Genomic DNA, 21578 nt, shown 5'->3' with positions numbered 1-21578 from the left:
AGACTGCTCTGTGATGATCAACCCTGTTACAAAGAGAGGATCAACAGGATTTATAGACAATCATATCAGGCTTGGAAATTTCATAGTCTAGGAAGTTCTACTCAAATGTGATTATTCTTAGTTGAAAACAAACAAAAAGCTTATGAAGTTAAACCTAAAACATTCAGCTGTAAACATTGACCACTGCTATTTCAGTTATATAAGTTATTTAAAATGTAAACTTTCTCACCCTAAATGAAAACAAAACTGAAATAATATGTTTTTTTACCACCATCCAACCATAATATCCTTTAGCTCCCTGGGTGTGTTAAGTTCTAACATCCACCCATTTCCTAGAAATCTTGGTTTTATTTTTACTTTTTTCTAAATTTTTATCCCACGATTTTCACCCAGTGTCAATTATCTAATGTAATCCTGGGCACTACACTTCCTCTGCCAACCTGGGAGAGCAACGGACTGACCTCATGCTTCCTTCTATGCCTGAGGAGGCCAAGCTGATTATTTTCACCCGACAGGGGAGAGTTTCCCCGGTCGGACATAGAGCGTGGAAAGAACACGTTATTCCGACAAGTTCCTTTCCTCTCCATCAGGCCCCCCTGGCTGGCCAGGGGGAGGTAGTTTAGAGGCCAGGATTACTGCATGTTTTTTGTGAGGGTACCTATCCTAGGAGACATGGGGAGAACATGTGAGGGTACCTACCCTAGGGGACAAGGGGAGAACATGTGAGGTTACCTACCCTAGGGGACACGGGGAGAACATGTGAGGGTACCTACCCTAGGGGACACGGGGAGAACATGTGAGGGTACCTACCCTAGGGGACACGGGGAGAACATACAAACTCCACACAGAAAGGGCCTTTCACCAACCCCGCCTCGGGTATGGGCTCTGATGATGCAGAGGAGAGAACACACCCCCAGCGCCCAAAGCGGGAATCGAACCCAGGACCTTCTAGCTGTGAGGCAACAACACTACCGGCTGTACCACTGTCCCCCCTCTTGGTTTTATTTTTTATAAAGATTTTAAACTTAATAAACAAATCCGCACCGTCGTTAAAACTCTCTTCTTCCAATCATCGCCAGGGTCAAATCCTACCTCCCCCTAAAAACAGCTGGAGATGGTTATCCATGCTTTGATTTCATCAAGAATAGAGTATTGCAACTCTTTGTATATTGGCATCGACCAGGCGTCACTCAGGCGTTTACAGCTAGTGCATAACACAGCTGCCCGCCTTCTCACCGGCACTATAAAACGTGAACACATTACTCCATGTCTGCCCCTCCCCATTAGATCTGCTCAGATAGATGCTTTAGAAATAAAGTTTGATTTGATTTGACTTGGAGTACACAATTCAGACACCAGATGGAGATCATGTTTCAACCTTTGTTTAGCAGAGTGGTGTCCATCTTTGAAGTCAATAAGTCCATGCATGGACGAGTCACTCTTCATGGAGACACAGCTGGGTACAGGAGAGACTGCTCTGTGATGATCAACCCTGTTACAAAGAGAGGATCAACAGGATTTATAGACAATCATATCAGGCTTGGCAATTTCATAGTCTAGGAAGTTCTACTCAAACGTGATTATTCTTAGTTGAAAACAAACAAAACGCTTATAAAGTTAAACCTAAACATTCAGCTGTAAACATTGACCACAGCGATTTCAGTTATATAAGTTATTTAAAATGTCAACTTTCTCACCCTAAATGAAAACAAAACTGAAATCATGATTTTTTACCATCATCCGACCATAATATCCTTTAGCTCCCTGGGTGTGTTAAGTTCTAACATCCACCCATTTCCTAGAAATCTTGGTTTTATTTTTTACTTTTTTCAAAAAAATTATCCCACGATTTTGCAACACATTTTTTCACCCGGTGTCAATTATCTAATGTAATCCTGGACACTACACTTCCTCTGCTAACCTGGGAGAGCAACGGACTGACCTCATGCTTCCTTTTATGCATGAGGAGTGCAAGCTGCTTCTTTTCACCTGACAGGCTGTTGGTTGTGAAGGTGTTCATGTTTCAATCACCCGCCTGGTCAATTCAAATTCAAACCTTTGATCAGTAGAGTGGTGTCCATCTTTGAAGTCAATAAGTCCATGCATGGACGAGTCACTCTTCATGGAGACACAGCTGGGTACAGGAGAGACTGCTCTGTGATGATCAACCCTGTTACAAAGAGAGGATCAACAGGATTTATAGACAATCATATCAGGCTTGGAAATGTCATAGTCTAGGAAGTTCTACTCAAATGTGATTATTCTTAGTTGAAAACAAACAAAAAGCTTATGAAGTTAAACCTAAAACATTCAGCTGTAAACATTGACCACTGCTATTTCAGTTATATAAGTTATTTAAAATGTAAACTTTCTCACCCTAAATGAAAACAAAACTGAAATAATATGTTTTTTTACCACCATCCGACCATAATATCCTTTAGCTCCCTGGGTGTGTTAAGTTCTAACATCCACCCATTTCCTAGAAATCTTGGTTTTATTTTTACTTTTTTCTAAATTTTTATCCCACGATTTTCACCCAGTGTCAATTATCTAATGTAATCCTGGGCACTACACTTCCTCTGCCAACCTGGGAGAGCAACGGACTGACCTCATGCTTCCTTCTATGCCTGAGGAGGCCAAGCTGATTCTTTTCACCCGACAGGGGAGAGTTTCCCCGGTCGGACATAGAGCATGGAAAGAACACGTTATTCCGGCAAGTTCCTTTCCTCTCCATCAGGCCCCCCTGGCTGGCCAGGGGGAGGTAGTTTAGAGACCAGGATTATTGCATGTTTTTTTGTGAGGGTACCTACCCTAGGGGACATGGGGAGAACATGTGAGGGTACCTACCCTAGGGGACAAGGGGAGAACATGTGAGGTTACCTACCCTAGGGGACAAGGGGAGAACATGTGAGGTTACCTACCCTAGGGGACACGGGGAGAACATGTGAGGGTACCTACCCTAGGGGACACGGGGAGAACATGTGAGGGTACCTACCCTAGGGGACACGGGGAGAACATGTGAGGGTACCTACCCTAGGGGACACGGGGAGAACATGTGAGGGTATCTACCCTAGGGGACACGGGGAGAACATGTGAGGGTACCTACCCTAGGGGACACGGGGAGAACATGTGAGGGTACCTACCCTAGGGGACACGGGGAGAACATACAAACTCCACACAGAAAGGGCCTTTCACCAACCCCGCCTCGGGTATGGGCTCTGATGACGCAGAGGAGAGAACACACCCCCAGCGCCCAAAGCGGGAATCGAACCCAGGACCTTCTAGCTGTGAGGCAACAACACTACCGGCTGTACCACTGTCCCCCCTCTTGGTTTTATTTTTTATAAAGATTTTAAACTTAATAAACAAATCTGCACCGTCGTTAAAACTCTCTCTCTTCTTCCAATCATCGCCACGGTCAAATCCTACCTCCCCCTAAAAACAGCTGGAGACGGTTATCCATGATTTGATTTCATCAAGAATAGATTATTGCAACTCTTTGTATATTGGCATCGACCAGGCATCACTCAGGCGTTTACAGCTAGTGCAGAACACAGCTGCCCGCCTTCTCACCGGCACTATAAAACGTGAACACATTACTCCATGTCTGCCCCTCCCCATTAGATCTGCTCAGATAGATGCTTTAGAAATAAAGTTTGATTTGATTTGACTTGGAGTACACAATTCAGACACAATTCAGACACCAGATGGAGTTCATGTTTCAACCTTTGTTTAGCAGAGTGGTGTCCATCTTTGAAGTCAATAAGTCCATGCATGGACGAGTCACTCTTCATGGAGACACAGCTGGGTACAGGAGAGACTGCTCTGTGATGATCAACCCTGTTACAAAGAGAGGATCAACAGGATTTATAGACAATCATATCAGGCTTGGAAATGTCATAGTCTAGGAAGTTCTACTCAAATGTGATTATTCTTAGTTGAAAACAAACAAAAAGCTTATGAAGTTAAACCTAAAACATTCAGCTGTAAACATTGACCACTGCTATTTCAGTTATATAAGTTATTTAAAATGTAAACTTTCTCACCCTAAATGAAAACAAAACTGAAATAATATGTTTTTTTACCACCATCCGACCATAATATCCTTTAGCTCCCTGGGTGTGTTAAGTTCTAACATCCACCCATTTCCTAGAAATCTTGGTTTTATTTTTACTTTTTTCTAAATTTTTATCCCACGATTTTCACCCAGTGTCAATTATCTAATGTAATCCTGGGCACTACACTTCCTCTGCCAACCTGGGAGAGCAACGGACTGACCTCATGCTTCCTTCTATGCCTGAGGAGGCCAAGCTGATTCTTTTCACCCGACAGGGGAGAGTTTCCCCGGTCGGACATAGAGCATGGAAAGAACACGTTATTCCGGCAAGTTCCTTTCCTCTCCATCAGGCCCCCCTGGCTGGCCAGGGGGAGGTAGTTTAGAGACCAGGATTATTGCATGTTTTTTTGTGAGGGTACCTACCCTAGGGGACATGGGGAGAACATGTGAGGGTACCTACCCTAGGGGACAAGGGGAGAACATGTGAGGTTACCTACCCTAGGGGACAAGGGGAGAACATGTGAGGTTACCTACCCTAGGGGACACGGGGAGAACATGTGAGGGTACCTACCCTAGGGGACACGGGGAGAACATGTGAGGGTACCTACCCTAGGGGACACGGGGAGAACATGTGAGGGTATCTACCCTAGGGGACACGGGGAGAACATGTGAGGGTACCTACCCTAGGGGACACGGGGAGAACATGTGAGGGTACCTACCCTAGGGGACACGGGGAGAACATACAAACTCCACACAGAAAGGGCCTTTCACCAACCCCGCCTCGGGTATGGGCTCTGATGACGCAGAGGAGAGAACACACCCCCAGCGCCCAAAGCGGGAATCGAACCCAGGACCTTCTAGCTGTGAGGCAACAACACTACCGGCTGTACCACTGTCCCCCCTCTTGGTTTTATTTTTTATAAAGATTTTAAACTTAATAAACAAATCTGCACCGTCGTTAAAACTCTCTTCTTCCAATCATCGCCACGGTCAAATCCTACCTCCCCCTAAAAACAGCTGGAGACGGTTATCCATGATTTGATTTCATCAAGAATAGATTATTGCAACTCTTTGTATATTGGCATCGACCAGGCATCACTCAGGCGTTTACAGCTAGTGCAGAACACAGCTGCCCGCCTTCTCACCGGCACTATAAAACGTGAACACATTACTCCATGTCTGCCCCTCCCCATTAGATCTGCTCAGATAGATGCTTTAGAAATAAAGTTTGATTTGATTTGACTTGGAGTACACAATTCAGACACCAGATGGAGTTCATGTTTCAACCTTTGTTTAGCAGAGTGGTGTCCATCTTTGAAGTCAATAAGTCCATGCATGGACGAGTCACTCTTCATGGAGACACAGCTGGGTACAGGAGAGACTGCTCTGTGATGATCAACCCTGTTACAAAGAGAGGATCAACAGGATTTATAGACAATCATATCAGGCTTGGAAATTTCATAGTCTAGGAAGTTCTACTCAAATGTGATTATTCTTAGTTGAAAACAAACAAAAAGCTTATGAAGTTAAACCTAAAACATTCGGCCCAGGCCGTAGCGTAACGGTCTGGGCACCGGACTGGTGATCCAGTCGCGGTGTGCCGCGGGTTCGACTCCCGGACCCGACACGGCCTTTACCGCATGTCATCCCCCCATCTCTCTCCCGTTTCCTGTCAGCCTACTTTCTATCCCTTAAAAAAAATCAATAAAGGCGTAAGCCACAAAAAAATATCTTAAAAAAAAAAAAAAAAAAACCTAAAACATTCAGCTGTAAACATTGACCACTGCTATTTCAGTTATATAAGTTATTTAAAATGTAAACTTTCTCACCCTAAATGAAAACAAAACTGAAATAATATGTTTTTTTACCACCATCCGACCATAATATCCTTTAGCTCCCTGGGTGTGTTAAGTTCTAACATCCACCCATTTCCTAGAAATCTTGGTTTTATTTTTACTTTTTTCTAAATTTTTATCCCACGATTTTCACCCAGTGTCAATTATCTAATGTAATCCTGGGCACTACACTTCCTCTGCCAACCTGGGAGAGCAACGGACTGACCTCATGCTTCCTTCTATGCCTGAGGAGGCCAAGCTGATTCTTTTCACCCGACAGGGGAGAGTTTCCCCGGTCGGACATAGAGCATGGAAAGAACACGTTATTCCGGCAAGTTCCTTTCCTCTCCATCAGGCCCCCCTGGCTGGCCAGGGGGAGGTAGTTTAGAGACCAGGATTATTGCATGTTTTTTGTGAGGGTACCTACCCTAGGGGACATGGGGAGAACATGTGAGGGTACCTACCCTAGGGGACAAGGGGAGAACATGTGAGGTTACCTACCCTAGGGGACAAGGGGAGAACATGTGAGGTTACCTACCCTAGGGGACACGGGGAGAACATGTGAGGGTACCTACCCTAGGGGACACGGGGAGAACATGTGAGGGTACCTACCCTAGGGGACACGGGGAGAACATGTGAGGGTATCTACCCTAGGGGACACGGGTAGAACATGTGAGGGTACCTACCCTAGGGGACACGGGGAGAACATGTGAGGGTACCTACCCTAGGGGACACGGGGAGAACATACAAACTCCACACAGAAAGGGCCTTTCACCAACCCCGCCTCGGGTATGGGCTCTGATGACGCAGAGGAGAGAACACACCCCCAGCGCCCAAAGCGGGAATCGAACCCAGGACCTTCTAGCTGTGAGGCAACAACACTACCGGCTGTACCACTGTCCCCCCTCTTGGTTTTATTTTTTATAAAGATTTTAAACTTAATAAACAAATCTGCACCGTCGTTAAAACTCTCTTCTTCCAATCATCGCCACGGTCAAATCCTACCTCCCCCTAAAAACAGCTGGAGACGGTTATCCATGATTTGATTTCATCAAGAATAGATTATTGCAACTCTTTGTATATTGGCATCGACCAGGCGTCACTCAGGCGTTTACAGCTAGTGCAGAACACAGCTGCCCGCCTTCTCACCAGCACTATAAAACGTGAACACATTACTCCATGTCTGCCCCTCCCCATTAGATCTGCTCAGATAGATGCTTTAGGAATAAAGTTTGATTTGATTTGACTTGGAGTACACAATTCAGACACCAGATGGAGTTCATGTTTCAACCTTTGTTTAGCAGAGTGGTGTCCATCTTTGAAGTCAATAAGTCCATGCATGGACGAGTCACTCTTCATGGAGACACAGCTGGGTACAGGAGAGACTGCTCTGTGATGATCAACCCTGTTACAAAGAGAGGATCAACAGGATTTATAGACAATCATATCAGGCTTGGAAATTTCATAGTCTAGGAAGTTCTACTCAAATGTGATTATTCTTAGTTGAAAACAAACAAAAAGCTTATGAAGTTAAACCTAAAACATTCAGCTGTAAACATTGACCACTGCTATTTCAGTTATATAAGTTATTTAAAATGTAAACTTTCTCACCCTAAATGAAAACAAAACTGAAATAATATGTTTTTTTACCACCATCCGACCATAATATACTTTAGCTCCCTGGGTGTGTTAAGTTCTAACATCCACCCATTTCCTAGAAATCTTGGTTTTATTTTTACTTTTTTCTAAATTTTTATCCCACGATTTTCACCCAGTGTCAATTATCTAATGTAATCCTGGGCACTACACTTCCTCTGCCAACCTGGGAGAGCAACGGACTGACCTCATGCTTCCTTCTATGCCTGAGGAGGCCAAGCTGATTCTTTTCACCCGACAGGGGAGAGTTTCCCCGGTCGGACATAGAGCATGGAAAGAACACGTTATTCCGACAAGTTCCTTTCCTCTCCATCAGGCCCCCCTGGCTGGCCAGGGGGAGGTAGTTTAGAGACCAGGATTATTGCATGTTTTTTGTGAGGGTACCTACCCTATGGGACATGGGGAGAACATGTGAGGGTACCTACCCTAGGGGACAAGGGGAGAACATGTGAGGTTACCTACCCTAGGGGACAAGGGGAGAACATGTGAGGTTACCTACCCTAGGGGACACGGGGAGAACATGTGAGGGTACCTACCCTAGGGGACACGGGGAGAACATGTGAGGGTACCTACCCTAGGGGACACGGGGAGAACATGTGAGGGTATCTACCCTAGGGGACACGGGGAGAACATGTGAGGGTACCTACCCTAGGGGACACGGGGAGAACATGTGAGGGTACCTACCCTAGGGGACACGGGGAGAACATACAAACTCCACACAGAAAGGGCCTTTCACCAACCCCGCCTCGGGTATGGGCTCTGATGACGCAGAGGAGAGAACACACCCCCAGCGCCCAAAGCGGGAATCGAACCCAGGACCTTCTAGCTGTGAGGCAACAACACTACCGGCTGTACCACTGTCCCCCCTCTTGGTTTTATTTTTTATAAAGATTTTAAACTTAATAAACAAATCTGCACCGTCGTTAAAACTCTCTTCTTCCAATCATCGCCACGGTCAAATCCTACCTCCCCCTAAAAACAGCTGGAGACGGTTATCCATGATTTGATTTCATCAAGAATAGATTATTGCAACTCTTTGTATATTGGCATCGACCAGGCGTCACTCAGGCGTTTACAGCTAGTGCAGAACACAGCTGCCCGCCTTCTCACCGGCACTATAAAACGTGAACACATTACTCCATGTCTGCCCCTCCCCATTAGATCTGCTCAGATAGATGCTTTAGAAATAAAGTTTGATTTGATTTGACTTGGAGTACACAATTCAGACACCAGATGGAGTTCATGTTTCAACCTTTGTTTAGCAGAGTGGTGTCCATCTTTGAAGTCAATAAGTCCATGCATGGACGAGTCACTCTTCATGGAGACACAGCTGGGTACAGGAGAGACTGCTCTGTGATGATCAACCCTGTTACAAAGAGAGGATCAACAGGATTTATAGACAATCATATCAGGCTTGGAAATTTCATAGTCTAGGAAGTTCTACTCAAATGTGATTATTCTTAGTTGAAAACAAACAAAAAGCTTATGAAGTTAAACCTAAAACATTCAGCTGTAAGCATTGACCACAGCTATTTCAGTTATATAAGTTAGTTAAAATGTAAACTTTCTCACCCTAAATGAAAACAAAACTGAAATCATGTTTTTTTACCATCATCCGAACATAATATCCTTTAGCTCCCTGGGTGTGTTAAGTTCTAACATCCACCCCTTTCCTAGAAATCTTGGTTTTATTTTTACTTTTTTCAAAAAATTTATCCCACGATTTTGCAACAAATTTTTTCACCCAGTGTCAATTATCTAATGTAATCCTGGACACTACACTTCCTCTGCCAACCTGGGAGAGCAACGGACTGACCTCATGCTTCCTTCTATGCATGAGGAGTGCAAGCTGCTTCTTTTCACCTGACAGGCTGTTGGTTGTGAAGGAGTTCATGTTTCAATCACCCGCCTGGTCAATTCAAATTCAAACCTTTGATCAGTAGAGTGGTGTCCATCTTTGAAGTCAATAAGTCCATGCATGGACGAGTCACTCTTCATGGAGACACAGCTGGGTACAGGAGAGACTGCTCTGTGATGATCAACCCTGTTACAAAGAGAGGATCAACAGGATTTATAGACAATCATATCAGGTACCTACCCTAGGGGACACGGGGAGAACATACAAACTCCACACAGAAAGGGCCTTTCACCAACCCCGCCTCGGGTATGGGCTCTGATGACGCAGAGGAGAGAACACACCCCCAGCGCCCAAAGCGGGAATCGAACCCAGGACCTTCTAGCTGTGAGGCAACAACACTACCGGCTGTACCACTGTCCCCCCTCTTGGTTTTATTTTTTATAAAGATTTTAAACTTAATAAACAAATCTGCACCGTTGTTAAAACTCTCTTCTTCCAATCATCGCCACGGTCAAATCGTACCTCCCCCTAAAAACAGCTGGAGACGGTTATCCATGATTTGATTTAATCAAGAATAGATTATTGCAACTCTTTGTATATTGGCATCGACCAGGCATCACTCAGGCGTTTACAGCTAGTGCAGAACACAGCTGCCCGCTTTCTCACCGGCACTATAAAACGTGAACACATTACTCCATGTCTGCCCCTCCCCATTAGATCTGCTCAGATAGATGCTTTAGAAATAAAGTTTGATTTGATTTGACTTGGAGTACACAATTCAGACACCAGATGGAGTTCATGTTTCAACCTTTGTTTAGCAGAGTGGTGTCCATCTTTGAAGTCAATAAGTCCATGCATGGACGAGTCACTCTTCATGGAGACACAGCTGGGTACAGGAGAGACTGCTCTGTGATGATCAACCCTGTTACAAAGAGAGGATCAACAGGATTTATAGACAATCATATCAGGCTTGGCAATTTCATAGTCTAGGAAGTTCTACTCAAACGTGATTATTCTTAGTTGAAAACAAACAAAAAGCTTATGAAGTTAAACCTAAAACATTCAGCTGTAAGCATTGACCACTGCTATTTCAGTTATACAAGTTATTTAAAATGTAAACACTCACCCTAAATGAAAACAAAACTGAAATAATATGTTTTTTCACCACCATCCGACCATAATATCCTTTAGCTCCCTGGGTGTGTTAAGTTCTAACATCCACCCATTTCCTAGAAATCTTGGTTTTATTTTAACTTCTTTCAAAAAATGTATCGCACGATTTTCACCCGGTGTCAATTATCTAATGTAATCCTGGGCACTACACTTCCTCTACCAACCTGGGAGAGCAACGGACTGACCCCATGCTTCCTTCTATGCATGAGGAGTCCAAGCTGCTTCTTTTCACATGACAGGGGAGAGTTTCCCCGGTCGGACGTAGAGCGTGGAAAGAACACGTTATTCCGACAAGTTCCTTTCACCTCCATCAGGCCCCCCTGGCTGGCCAGGGGGAGGTAGTTTAGAGACCAGGATTACTGCATGTTTTTTGTGAGGGTACCTACCTTAGGGGACATGGGGAGAACATATGAGGGTACCTACCCTAGGGGACACGGGGAGAACATGTGAGGGTACCTACCCTAGGGGACATGGGGATAACATGTGAGGGTACCTATCCTAGGGGACACGGGGAGAACATGTGAGGGTACCTACCCTAGGGGACACAGGGAGAACATGTGAGGGTACCTACCCTAGGGGACACAGGGAGAACATGTGAGGGTACCTACCCTGGGGGACATGGGGAGGACATGTGAGGGTACCTACACTAGGGGACACGGGGAGAACATGTGAGGGTACCTACCCTAGGGGACAACATGTGAGGGTACCTACCCTAGGGGACACGAGAACATACAAACTCCACACAGAAAGGCCCTTTCGCCAACCCCGCCTCGGGTATGGGCTCTGATGACGCAGAGGAGAGAACACGCCCCCAGCGCCCACAGCGGGAATCGAACCCAGGACCTTCTAGCTGTGAGGCGACAACACTACCGGCTGTACCACTGTCCCCCCTCTTGGTTTTATTTTTGATAAAGATTTTAAACTTATTAAACAAATCAGCTCCGTCGTTAAAACTCTCTTCTTCCAATCATCGCCACGGTCAAATCCTACCTCCCCCTAAAAACAGCTGGAGATGGTTATCCATGCTTTGATTTTATCAAGAATAGATTATTGGCCCAGGCCGTAGCGTAACGGTCTGGGCACCGGACTGGTAATCCAGTCGCAGTGTGCCGCGGGTTCGACTCCCGGACCCGACACGGCCTTTACTGCATGTCATCCCCCCATCTCTCTCCCGTTTCCTGTCAGCCTACTGTCTGTCCCTTCAAAAATCAATAAAAGGCGTAAGCCGCAAAAAAATATCTTAAAAAAAAAAAAAAAAAAAAGATTATTGCAACTCTTTGTATATTGGCATCGACCAGGCATCACTCAGGCGTTTACAGCTAGTGCAGAACACAGCTGCCCGCCTTCTCACCGGCACTATAAAACGTGAACACATTACTCCATTTCTGCCCCTCCACAATTCAGACACCAGAAGGAGTTCATGTTTCAACCTTTGATCAGTAGAGTGGTGTCCATCTTTGAAGTCAATAAGTCCATGCATGGACGAGTCACTCTTCATGGAGAGACAGCTGGGTACAGGAGAGACTGCTCTGTGATGATCAACCCTGTTACAAAGAGAGGATTTAGTTTATTTATAAATAAGAGAAAGTAAAAGATGAGTGTATATATTTTTTTAATTTGCCGCTTTCTTTTGTTTTAGGAATTTAGCTGTTTTTGACAGGGGGCGGGGGCATTCAAGCATGGGGCTAAATATGTATTTCTTTAAAAAATATATAGCGATCTCTTTTTTTATTATTTACTATAGTCCTACTAGACCCCAAGAAATTACATCTGTCCACAGAAGATCACAGGATCTACTGAATGTGTCAAACTGACATTGAGCCTATACACACAGTGTGGCTTTCCCCCAGTAGGCCTCCTTCACATTCAGTAGATCCTGTGATCTTCAAAAAATAAATCGCTATAACATTTTGTAAAAGAAAATACATATTTAGCCCCATGCTGGAATGCCCCCGCCCCCTGTCAAAATCAGCTAAAATCCCTAAAACGAAAGAAAGCAGCAAATGGAAAAATGAACACTCATCTTTTACTTTCTCAAATATGTAACGTTGTTTTATGAGCAAACATTGTTTTATGAGTGGGAGTCAGTGTAAGCTTGTAAATCTATTTACATCCATCACTCGTCTGTCCTCCTGACAACTTTTTCATCATTCTGACGAGCAACACCGCTGCACGATGGAGTAGATTAATTATGCTTCAGTGTATTTTGCAGGAACAGAGCGGTGCGTCTACGATAAGGAACAGAGCGGTGCGTCTGCCATAAGGAACAGAGCGGTGCGTCTGCCATAAGGAACAGAGCGGTGCGTCTGCCATAAGGAACAGAGCGGTGCGTCTGCCATAAGGAACAGAGCGGTGCGTCTGCCATAAGGAACAGAGCGGTGCGTCTGCGATAAGGAACAGAGCGGTGCGTCTGCCATAAGGAACAGAGCGGTGCGTCTGCGATAAGGAACAGAGCGGTGCGTCTGCGATAAGGAACAGAGCGGTGCGTCTGCCATAAGGAACAGAGCGGTGCGTCTGCCATAAGGAACAGAGCGGTGCGTCTGCCATAAGGAACAGAGCGGTGCGTCTGCCATAAGGAACAGAGCGGTGCGTCTGCGATAAGGAACAGAGCAGTGCGTCTGCGATAAGGAACAGAGCGGTGCGTCTGCCATAAGGAACAGAGCGGTGCGTCTGCCATAAGGAACAGAGCGGTGCGTCTGCCATAAGGAACAGAGCGGTGCGTCTGCCATAAGGAACAGAGCGGTGCGTCTGCCATAAGGAACAGAGCGGTGCGTCTGCCATAAGGAACAGAGCGGTGCGTCTGCGATAAGGTGGTTGAAAGCAGCGTCGCGCTACATCGGTAACGACGCGCACGCATCTGTAAACACGCAGGAGAAATGAGTCAATTCAAACCTTTCATCGGCCGGGTCGTCTCCGTCACTAGAGACCAACGATGACGCGCCAGAAGCAGAACTCCCACTCATTTTCTCCATAGAGATATTGTATTATCAGTTACAGTAAAATGTCGTTACGAGTTCATTTATCAGGTCGCTGGTTGGCTTGATTCCAGCCTTCAAATGTTTTTTTTTTAATGTTCTATCCATCTATCTATCTATGAAGCAAAATGAATGGGACATTCTCTTCTGGCCCCATGCAGTGCTGTTGAAAATGATGGCGGCTTATCTCCTGATGACTCCTGGTAGAAAAGAGAGGATGAACAATATTTAGTGAATCATTATAATCCATGTTGAATCTACAGCCACTGGTCAAACATCTCTTACATTATAGCACTCTGAATTTAAAACACATTAAACTAGAAAGGTCTCTGCTAGGCCAGGTTGTTGGGGGCACAAAGTCTGGAAGGCATGACACTTAACCCATTTAGGCCTGACGTCGAAATTAAAAAACAATATTTTTTAAACCTCATGTTTCTATATCAGTGGTTCTCAATATTTAATGTCAAGGACCCCAGAAACTATATGTATTTGGCCACCGACCCCCATCTGAAAATATGTAGTTTCAGGGACCCCCCCCCATCTGAAAATATGTAGTTTCAGGGACCCCCCCATCTGAAAATATGTAGTTCCAGGGAGAATTATGTTAGGTTGTTGTTTGTCATATCTGTGATTGTGCTTTGGCAACACTTGTAAAATGTCATGCCAATAAAGCCTGTTGAAAATTGAGACAGAGAGAGACAGAGAGAGAGAGAGACAGACAGACAGACAGACAGACAGACAGACAGACAGACAGACAGACAGACAGACAGACAGACAGAGACAGACAAGGAAAGAGAAGAGGTTGTCAAACTGGTTGGTTACCTGGTTCACACAAACAACTGAACATGACACGTCTACACAGAATGTTGATGACGACAAGCCTGAAGCCAAATGACGGCCCTTCACACATTGAGAACGGTTGTGTCTGGTGTGTCTTGTCTTACTATGCTAGATCTAGATAGCACAGAGTGAGAAGACTTGCTTTATAGCTAGATATATTCACACTTTGTTGTGTATAGATAATGCTTAATTCAATGACATCTGTCTCTCTGTGCGTCTTACTGTGAGCACAGTTTCAGTTTTCAGCAGTTTTCACACGGCGTGCGCCAATGCCAGTTGGTACCACAAGGTGGAGCACTGCTTCCTCCCTTACCCTTACCCACTTCTGTCAGGCCAGTGAGTGTCTATGCCAATGATTTTAATTGACTTCTAAGTGGGCTTAGGCTACTATTCTATTTTGATTGATTGAAATATTTATTAACAGTTTGTAGAATTACAGTACATTTCAAGCACAAACTCAATACAGAGACTGTTAACTGTGAGTAGACTACCCAATTAAGCATTACACTTGTTTACAACAGGGTCCACATTGTTCAATTCATCAAAACATTTAGAGACATACAAATAGACACTTCTATATAGTTAAAGAACAGAACAGGAATTCATCATAAAAGGAAGCAAAAAGGGAAAAGATACATATACAGTGAGGGGGAAAGGGGGGGGGGTGGTGGGGGGGATTCAGAAGCATTCAAATGACTATCTCTCTCTCTCTCTCTATGAATTTAAATGCTAAAATGGGCCATCTTCCCTGCATGTTTTTCCAGCATCAGTTCAAATGTTTTGGTAGGATATAAGCTAGCCCCAAATGTGCCCTCTCCCTATACAGTCGCGTACTCGCTTCCATGTTTATCAAGGAAGTCGTGCGTGTGCGCGTGCATGTCGAGTGAACTAAGTCAGTTGGACATTTTCGACCAGGGGAGGCGCTAAAGCTTTTCAACTTCCTTGAAAAACATGCTAAACAACCGCTGTGAAGCTCGTGTAACCGTTTAAAGTTGGATTTTCTTTGGCGTTGCTAAGTCTGAATTCGTGTAAACCCTTTCTGCCCCTTCACGTTTTGGATTCGTTGTGCAGAAAAGGGTAAGAAGCGTGTATTGTGGGAAACGTTTCTGAACCGCGGTGGGAGGGGCCCAGGGTCTCGGAGCTACAGAATGAGCGTAGGGAGAGGGCACACATGGGGCTATAAGGCTGTGTGGACATGGACAAACTGCAAATCTGCAATAATTATTGTATTGTAATTTGTAACTTTATTTAACTGTTATTCCTTTTTTCATAGAAGTGTGTATTTGTATGTCATGTCTTTAAAGTTCAGATTAATTGAAAATGGAGGATAATTCAACAGATAAAATGCCATTTTGTCTTTGGTGTATAGCCTAATACAAATGATATTGCACTTTCAAAGCAAAGCAAAGTTCTTTGTTTACCCAGGGAAGTGGACTAAGCCAAGGCCTTGTTTAGTGTTTACAGCCACACCCTGCTCATAGAACATTTCATGGTAGGGGTTCAAAAGTACATTTAACTTTATTTGTTTTCTTATAAAAGGACAAAGTCTTCATTTTCAATGATGCTGAGATTACAGAAGACATAATACAAGTGCAGGCTAATAATATAGAAAATATTTAAGGATAATTAATTAGTTTAGTATTAGAAAAAGTAAAGTATTAAATATTCAGATATACATGTAGTAGGTCTATTGCTAACCACAGGTTACGTGTAAACACAACATACTAACGGCATAAAGTATCTTTTATAAATACCTGTAGCTTAATTGTTGAGCAGAGGAAAAAGCGACGCGCTATGAGCTTGTAGGTCTGCTCTTGTAGTGTGGGTCGGAGGAATGAGGAAGTGTGACAGTGCACCTCGTTCCCTCCCCTCTAGAATGAATAAGCTAGAATGAAGGGGGAAGGGATTGGGAACGACACAGTACACACTTGTAGCAGAATTGACCAACCTGCTACAAATTAGATATGACGTTTCTCTTAAAACCAAAGTATTCGACAGAATGTGGCAACCGTTTTTTCTGTGATCTATTGTATAATATTAGTTTCATTTGTGTATGTTTTGTTTTTGTTTCTGTGCTAAATGTATTATTTTTCCTTTTTCTTTCCTTTGAATGGGGGGGGTGGAGAGATAGACAGAGAGAAATAGACAGGTGGGCTCCGTGGAGGGGTCTGGTCCACATCTGGTCGAGCTCTGTGAGGCCGGGTCCAGGTCCATCTTACCATATATTAAAGGTAATGACAAGGTGCTACCTACAGGTGCAATGGAAGCCCATTCATCCAAACAGAAAAGTCCTCTCTGATTGTATTAAACAACGTCAAACTCACCAACATTGAATTATTCTCTTTCTATCCTCAAAGTGTTTGTTTCATAAAAGTCCACTGTTGACATGTTATGATCTACTTTGGGTCCTTGCAGATTAATCTTTTTCTAAATGCTGGAGTTTGGAAGCGCTCGTTAGATATCACTCAACTTCCCCTGCGTACCACCTGTTTTGATTAGCACATAACACAAGAGGCAGCAGGACGTTGCTTTACGGAAAACGAGTGCTTCTAAACTCTGACGGAAACATGGCCGCGGTCTGAAAATGGGCAATACTCCACGGGGAGTAAAACACATTTTTACATTTCCCTATATAAATATATACTCTTTTTAAATGTAATGTGTTCATTGTCCACCACCTAGTGGACTCATTGTAAAACTACAGTTTAAACTACAGTCTGTTAGTTAATCTGACTCATCAGAACTGCCCTGTCCTCCTCCTCCTCTCTCTCTCTCTCTCTCTCTCTCTCTCTCTCTCTCTCTCTCTCTCTCTCTCCCTCTCCCTCTCCCTCTCCCTCTCCCTCTCTCTCTCTCTCCCTCTCTCTCTCTCTCCCCCTCTCTCTCTCTCTCTCTCTCTCTCTCTCTCTCTCTCTCTCTCTCTCTCTCTCTCTCTCTCTCTCTCTCTCTCTCACCTCTCTCTCTCTCTCCTCCCTCTCTCTCACAGTCCACACTCACAACACCAGAGGGAGTGCAACAAACCATGTACAACCCAGATTCGGCACAAACAAGGGACTAAATTCATTTCGCTCCTATGCCAAAATGTGGAACGCCCTACCAACAGTCATTAAGACATGCAAATCACTTGACTCCTTCAAACTGCTCTCAAAGGGCACCTACGGACGGCTGCAATTAGAAACTGGCCCCCGTAAAATCGGAATCCCCCCCCCCCCCCCCCTCACTGTATATGTTTATTTTCCATTTTTACCTCCTTTATGATGATTTCCTGTTTTGACTATATAGTTGTACACAACTATATAGTCAGCAGATTTCAAATGCAAATATGCATTTCTGGAACCTGCACGGATATGCTAACCCCCCCCCCCCCCCCCACCCCCAACAAAGCAGAACCGAGAACGCCCTACGGGAAGACTCAACCGATACACATCCGGGCAGATGTCCCACTAGAATAGTGACGAAATGCAACGGCTATGCATTTATGGATCCTGCATGTGAGCTATGTGAAGCCATGACTGCAAGCCGTGAGGCTTATCTCTGAGAAAGTAATGTGTGGGGTGAAAGCCCGGTATCCCATCCTTTTCTTTTTTTCTCCAACGTGTGAGACAACCATCTGGGATCGGCTGGGCATACTAACCTTAAGCTTAAATTGAAAAAGGCCTTGCGTGGCTGCATACTATATACTATACTATATTCGTATGTCTCTAAATGTTTTGATGAATTGATGGATGTCCTGGGCCACAGGAGGGCCACTGGAGGGCCATGGATGTCCTGGGCCATAGGAGGACACAGGCAGGCCATAGGAGGACCACAGGAGGGCCATAGGAGGGCCATTGATGTCCTGGGCCATAGGAGTTGGCTCGCCAACGATCCGAGTTGGCTTTGTCCGCGGCGTAACCGTCTTTAAATGAATACTTAAAGAAAATCCTATGGGAGAAATGCATTGCATTTCATTTCCTGGGCCACTCGTCGTTCTGAAAGGGGAGGGACTGCGACGCTCTATTGCATTCACTGTCAGTCACCTATTGGCTATATGCTTCTATGTGGGAGTATTCATACAACATCCTGGTTGTGGCACAATGAGCAACCAGCCAATCAAACGTAGTGCAGGATATAGTCGTTGGGCCAATCAGATGCATGGTGGAGCTGACAGGAATTCACAATGACAATACCTCTACAAGCAGCCAGTCACAGTGAAGCAGACAGCAGACAGCAGCCAGTCACAGTGAAGCACACAGCAGACAGCAGCCAGTCACAGTGAAGCAGACAGCAGACAGCAGCCAGTCACAGTGAAGCAGACAGCAGATAGCAGCCAGTCACAGTGAAGCAGACAGTCACAGTGAAGCAGATAGCAGCAGTCACAGTGAAGCACACAGCAGACAGCAGACAGTCACAGTGAAGCACACAGCACACAGCAGCCAGTCACAGTGAAGCAAACAGCAGACAGCAGACAGTCACAGTGAAGCAGACAGCAGACAGCAGCCAGTCACAGTGAAGTACACAGCAGTGACAGCACTGAACCAAGCAAGGACAAGGATGGAATACTTTGCACCTTTCTTCTAATTTACTCATGTAAGTATTCACAGCAATAGAGTTGCATCTGTATGATTGCATACCTTATACATGCATTTAAAAAAAGAAGAATTTTTAAATACATTTTCTAAATGTATAGGCCTACTGAATGTTTTTGAGAGTTATGAGTCTTATTATTGTTTTATATGAAACTCAAGTTTGCAGAACAAATTGGCCAAATAACAGCATTATTACGAACCCCATAAATGTTTTTTTAAACCTATTCCTGTGTTGCAGGTGTGGCTCAGCAAGCGGGTTATCTCTCAGCCGCTTTCACATCAAGCAGTGCAGCTGGGCCAGGAAGTTACCCTTCAATGTTACATTGAAGGGACGCACGTCTCGCAAGTTGTTAGTACAACTTATGTGTGGTACAAATTGACAGCAGCAAATACTACTTTTACTAAACAATGTGTAATAGCAAAATACCAAGACGACATGACAATTCCAATTACAGTTGTGACAATGAGGCTCGTGTTTTTGTGGAGATGGACACATTAGTTCAATCATGTCATCTTAAAATAAAAACTACGAGGCCAGGCGACACTGGAAGATACTTCTGTGGAGTAATGGGTGTAGGTTTCCTCGAGTTTGGACCAGGAACCTCCCTAGAGATAAAAGGTATGTTTTTCTCTGTAGTGTCATTAGGTTGAAGGATTATGAAGTAAATGCATCAGATTAGGACTTAGTAATGATGATTACCTTTCAAAAGGAGAGGAGCTGGGCAGACCTCTGTTGGAGAGACCCTGGAAATGGACCAACACTGAATGGCCACGGTAAATTTACATACGTGTACAGTGAATTATGTTTAGGTAATAGTTTCTATAGTAGTTTGTTTACAAAAGTCAACTGTTTTATGTCTTATGCTGTGCACGTGGATTGTCAGTGGAAATTATGGTTGTTGTTCTCATCTGAACTGGTGAACGTGCACTAATCATTTCAGAACGTGCACTAATCGTTTCAGAACGTGGTTGTTCTCATCTGAACTGGTGAATGTGCACTAATCATCATTTCAGAACGTGGTTGTTGTTCTCATCTGAACTGGTGAATGTGCACTAATCATCATTTTAGAATGTGTTTGTTGTTCTCATCTGAACTGGTGAATGTGCACTAATCATCATTTTAGAATGTGTTTGTTGTTCTCATCTGAACTGGTGAATGTGCACTAATCATCATTTCAGAACGTGGTTGTTGTTCTCATCTGAACTGGTGAATGTGCACTAATCATCATTTCAGAACGTGGTTGTTGTTCTCATCTGAACTGGTGAATGTGCACTAATCATCATTTCAGACGTGGTTGTTCTCATCTGAACTGGTGAATGTGCACTAATCATCATTTTAGAATGTGTTTGTTGTTCTCATCTGAACTGGTGAATGTGCACTAATCATCATTTCAGAACGTGGTTGTTCTCATCTGAACTGGTGACATGTGCACTAATCATCATTTTAGAATGTGTTTGTTGTTCTCATCTGAACTGGTGAATGTGCACTAATCATCATTTTAGAATGTGTTTGTTGTTCTCATCTGAACTGGTGAATGTGCACTAATCATCATTTTAGAATGTGTTTGTTGTTCTCATCTGAACTGGTGAATGTGCACTAATCATCATTTCAGAACGTGGTTGTTCTCATCTGAACTGGTGAATGTGCACTAATCATTTCAGAACGTTGAACGTGCACTAATCATTTCACAACGTGAACGTGCACTAATGGTTTCAGAACGTGAACGTGCACTAATGGTTTCAGAACGTGAACGTGCACTAATGGTTTCAGAACGTGAACGTCCACATCACTTCAATCCAAGCGTCGTTGTGTTGTGGTGTCAAATGTTCTCCTGTGGATGTTCACTCTGCTCCTTGGATGGATACTCTACAAGTTATGGAGGAAAGATCACGGAGGTATGAACACTCTCTGCAGAGTGTGTGATCTTTACTTTACTGACTGCAACATCCCTGATTTGTTTTGTCATATTAATGAGACCATTACATTTATCATGTTCTTATGACATAAAATATCTGTCTGTCTGTCTGTCTGTCTGTCTGTCTGTCTGTCTGTCTGTCTGTCTGTCTGTCTGTCTGTCTGTCTGTCTGTCTGTCTGTCTGTCTGTCTGTCTGTGTGTCCAGCTGGATGAACCTTTGATGAATACAGCCTGATAATCTAATCATCATTATGTGTATTTGGTTTTTATAGGACAATCACGTGGCTCCCAGTGTCTCCTACAAACACAGTGGTAAGTTGTATTTATTTTATCTAGTATTATTTTACCTTAATATCTTCCAAAGTTTTCCCCCGGCCAACAAAGTCCACACTGGGGTGTTGTTGCTCTGATCATGATTTTCTTCTTCTTTTGTTTGTTTGTTTCATTGTTGTTTTGTCTTGTTTTGTTTGTTGTAATCAAAGGGAGAAGGCGACCGCCATTATGCTGCTGTGAATCGCAACAACGTGTCTGTGTATACTGGAGTTAGAGTTAGACAATAACGTGGTGGGGGAAAGTAGACCCTTCAAGCAGTTACCATTACTTTCAGAGTGTGCCGCCGAGCTGTGCGCATGCAAGGTCACTTCAGTGGGAGAGAGATTGCTATATAGTGGCTGGTAAAAAGAGGGACACGTCAGAATTCTCC

At 44.2% G+C, this 21578-nt stretch overlaps 2 protein-coding genes across 2 annotated transcripts in view; one reads left to right on the top strand and one right to left on the bottom strand.

Annotated features, from left to right (window-relative positions):
* Positions 1–8715: 8715 nt before the first annotated feature.
* Positions 8716–16169, bottom strand: LOC310853135 (uncharacterized protein; the record flags this gene model as incomplete). The annotated part of the gene is made up of 7 exons (XM_083757374.1): positions 16149–16169; positions 13601–13754; positions 13472–13545; positions 12010–12123; positions 10215–10328; positions 9479–9592; positions 8716–8914 (listed from the first exon to the last, which is right to left on the bottom strand). Exons 3-7 carry the CDS (start codon positions 13540–13542, stop codon positions 8716–8718), a joined length of 612 nt encoding a protein of 203 aa, XP_083613500.1. The 5' UTR covers positions 13543–13545; positions 13601–13754; positions 16149–16169.
* Positions 16170–18550: 2381 nt separating this feature from the next.
* proser2 (proline and serine rich 2) overlaps positions 18551–21578 on the top strand; it is a gene marked incomplete at its 5' end in the record, with an annotated part of 17767 nt that continues 14739 nt past the window's right edge. The window contains 2 exons of the mRNA XM_083757373.1: positions 18551–18645; positions 19198–19312. Coding sequence (XP_083613499.1) covers positions 18551–18645; positions 19198–19312 — 210 coding nt within the window. The remainder of the gene's footprint in view (positions 18646–19197; positions 19313–21578) is intronic.

Source organism: Protomyctophum parallelum (genome assembly GCF_964188405.1).
Source record: "Protomyctophum parallelum genome assembly, chromosome: 22".
Taxonomy (NCBI): Eukaryota; Metazoa; Chordata; class Actinopteri; order Myctophiformes; family Myctophidae; genus Protomyctophum; species Protomyctophum parallelum.
Note: the sequence above shows the minus strand (reverse complement) of the source record. Positions and strands in the feature narration are given on the sequence as shown.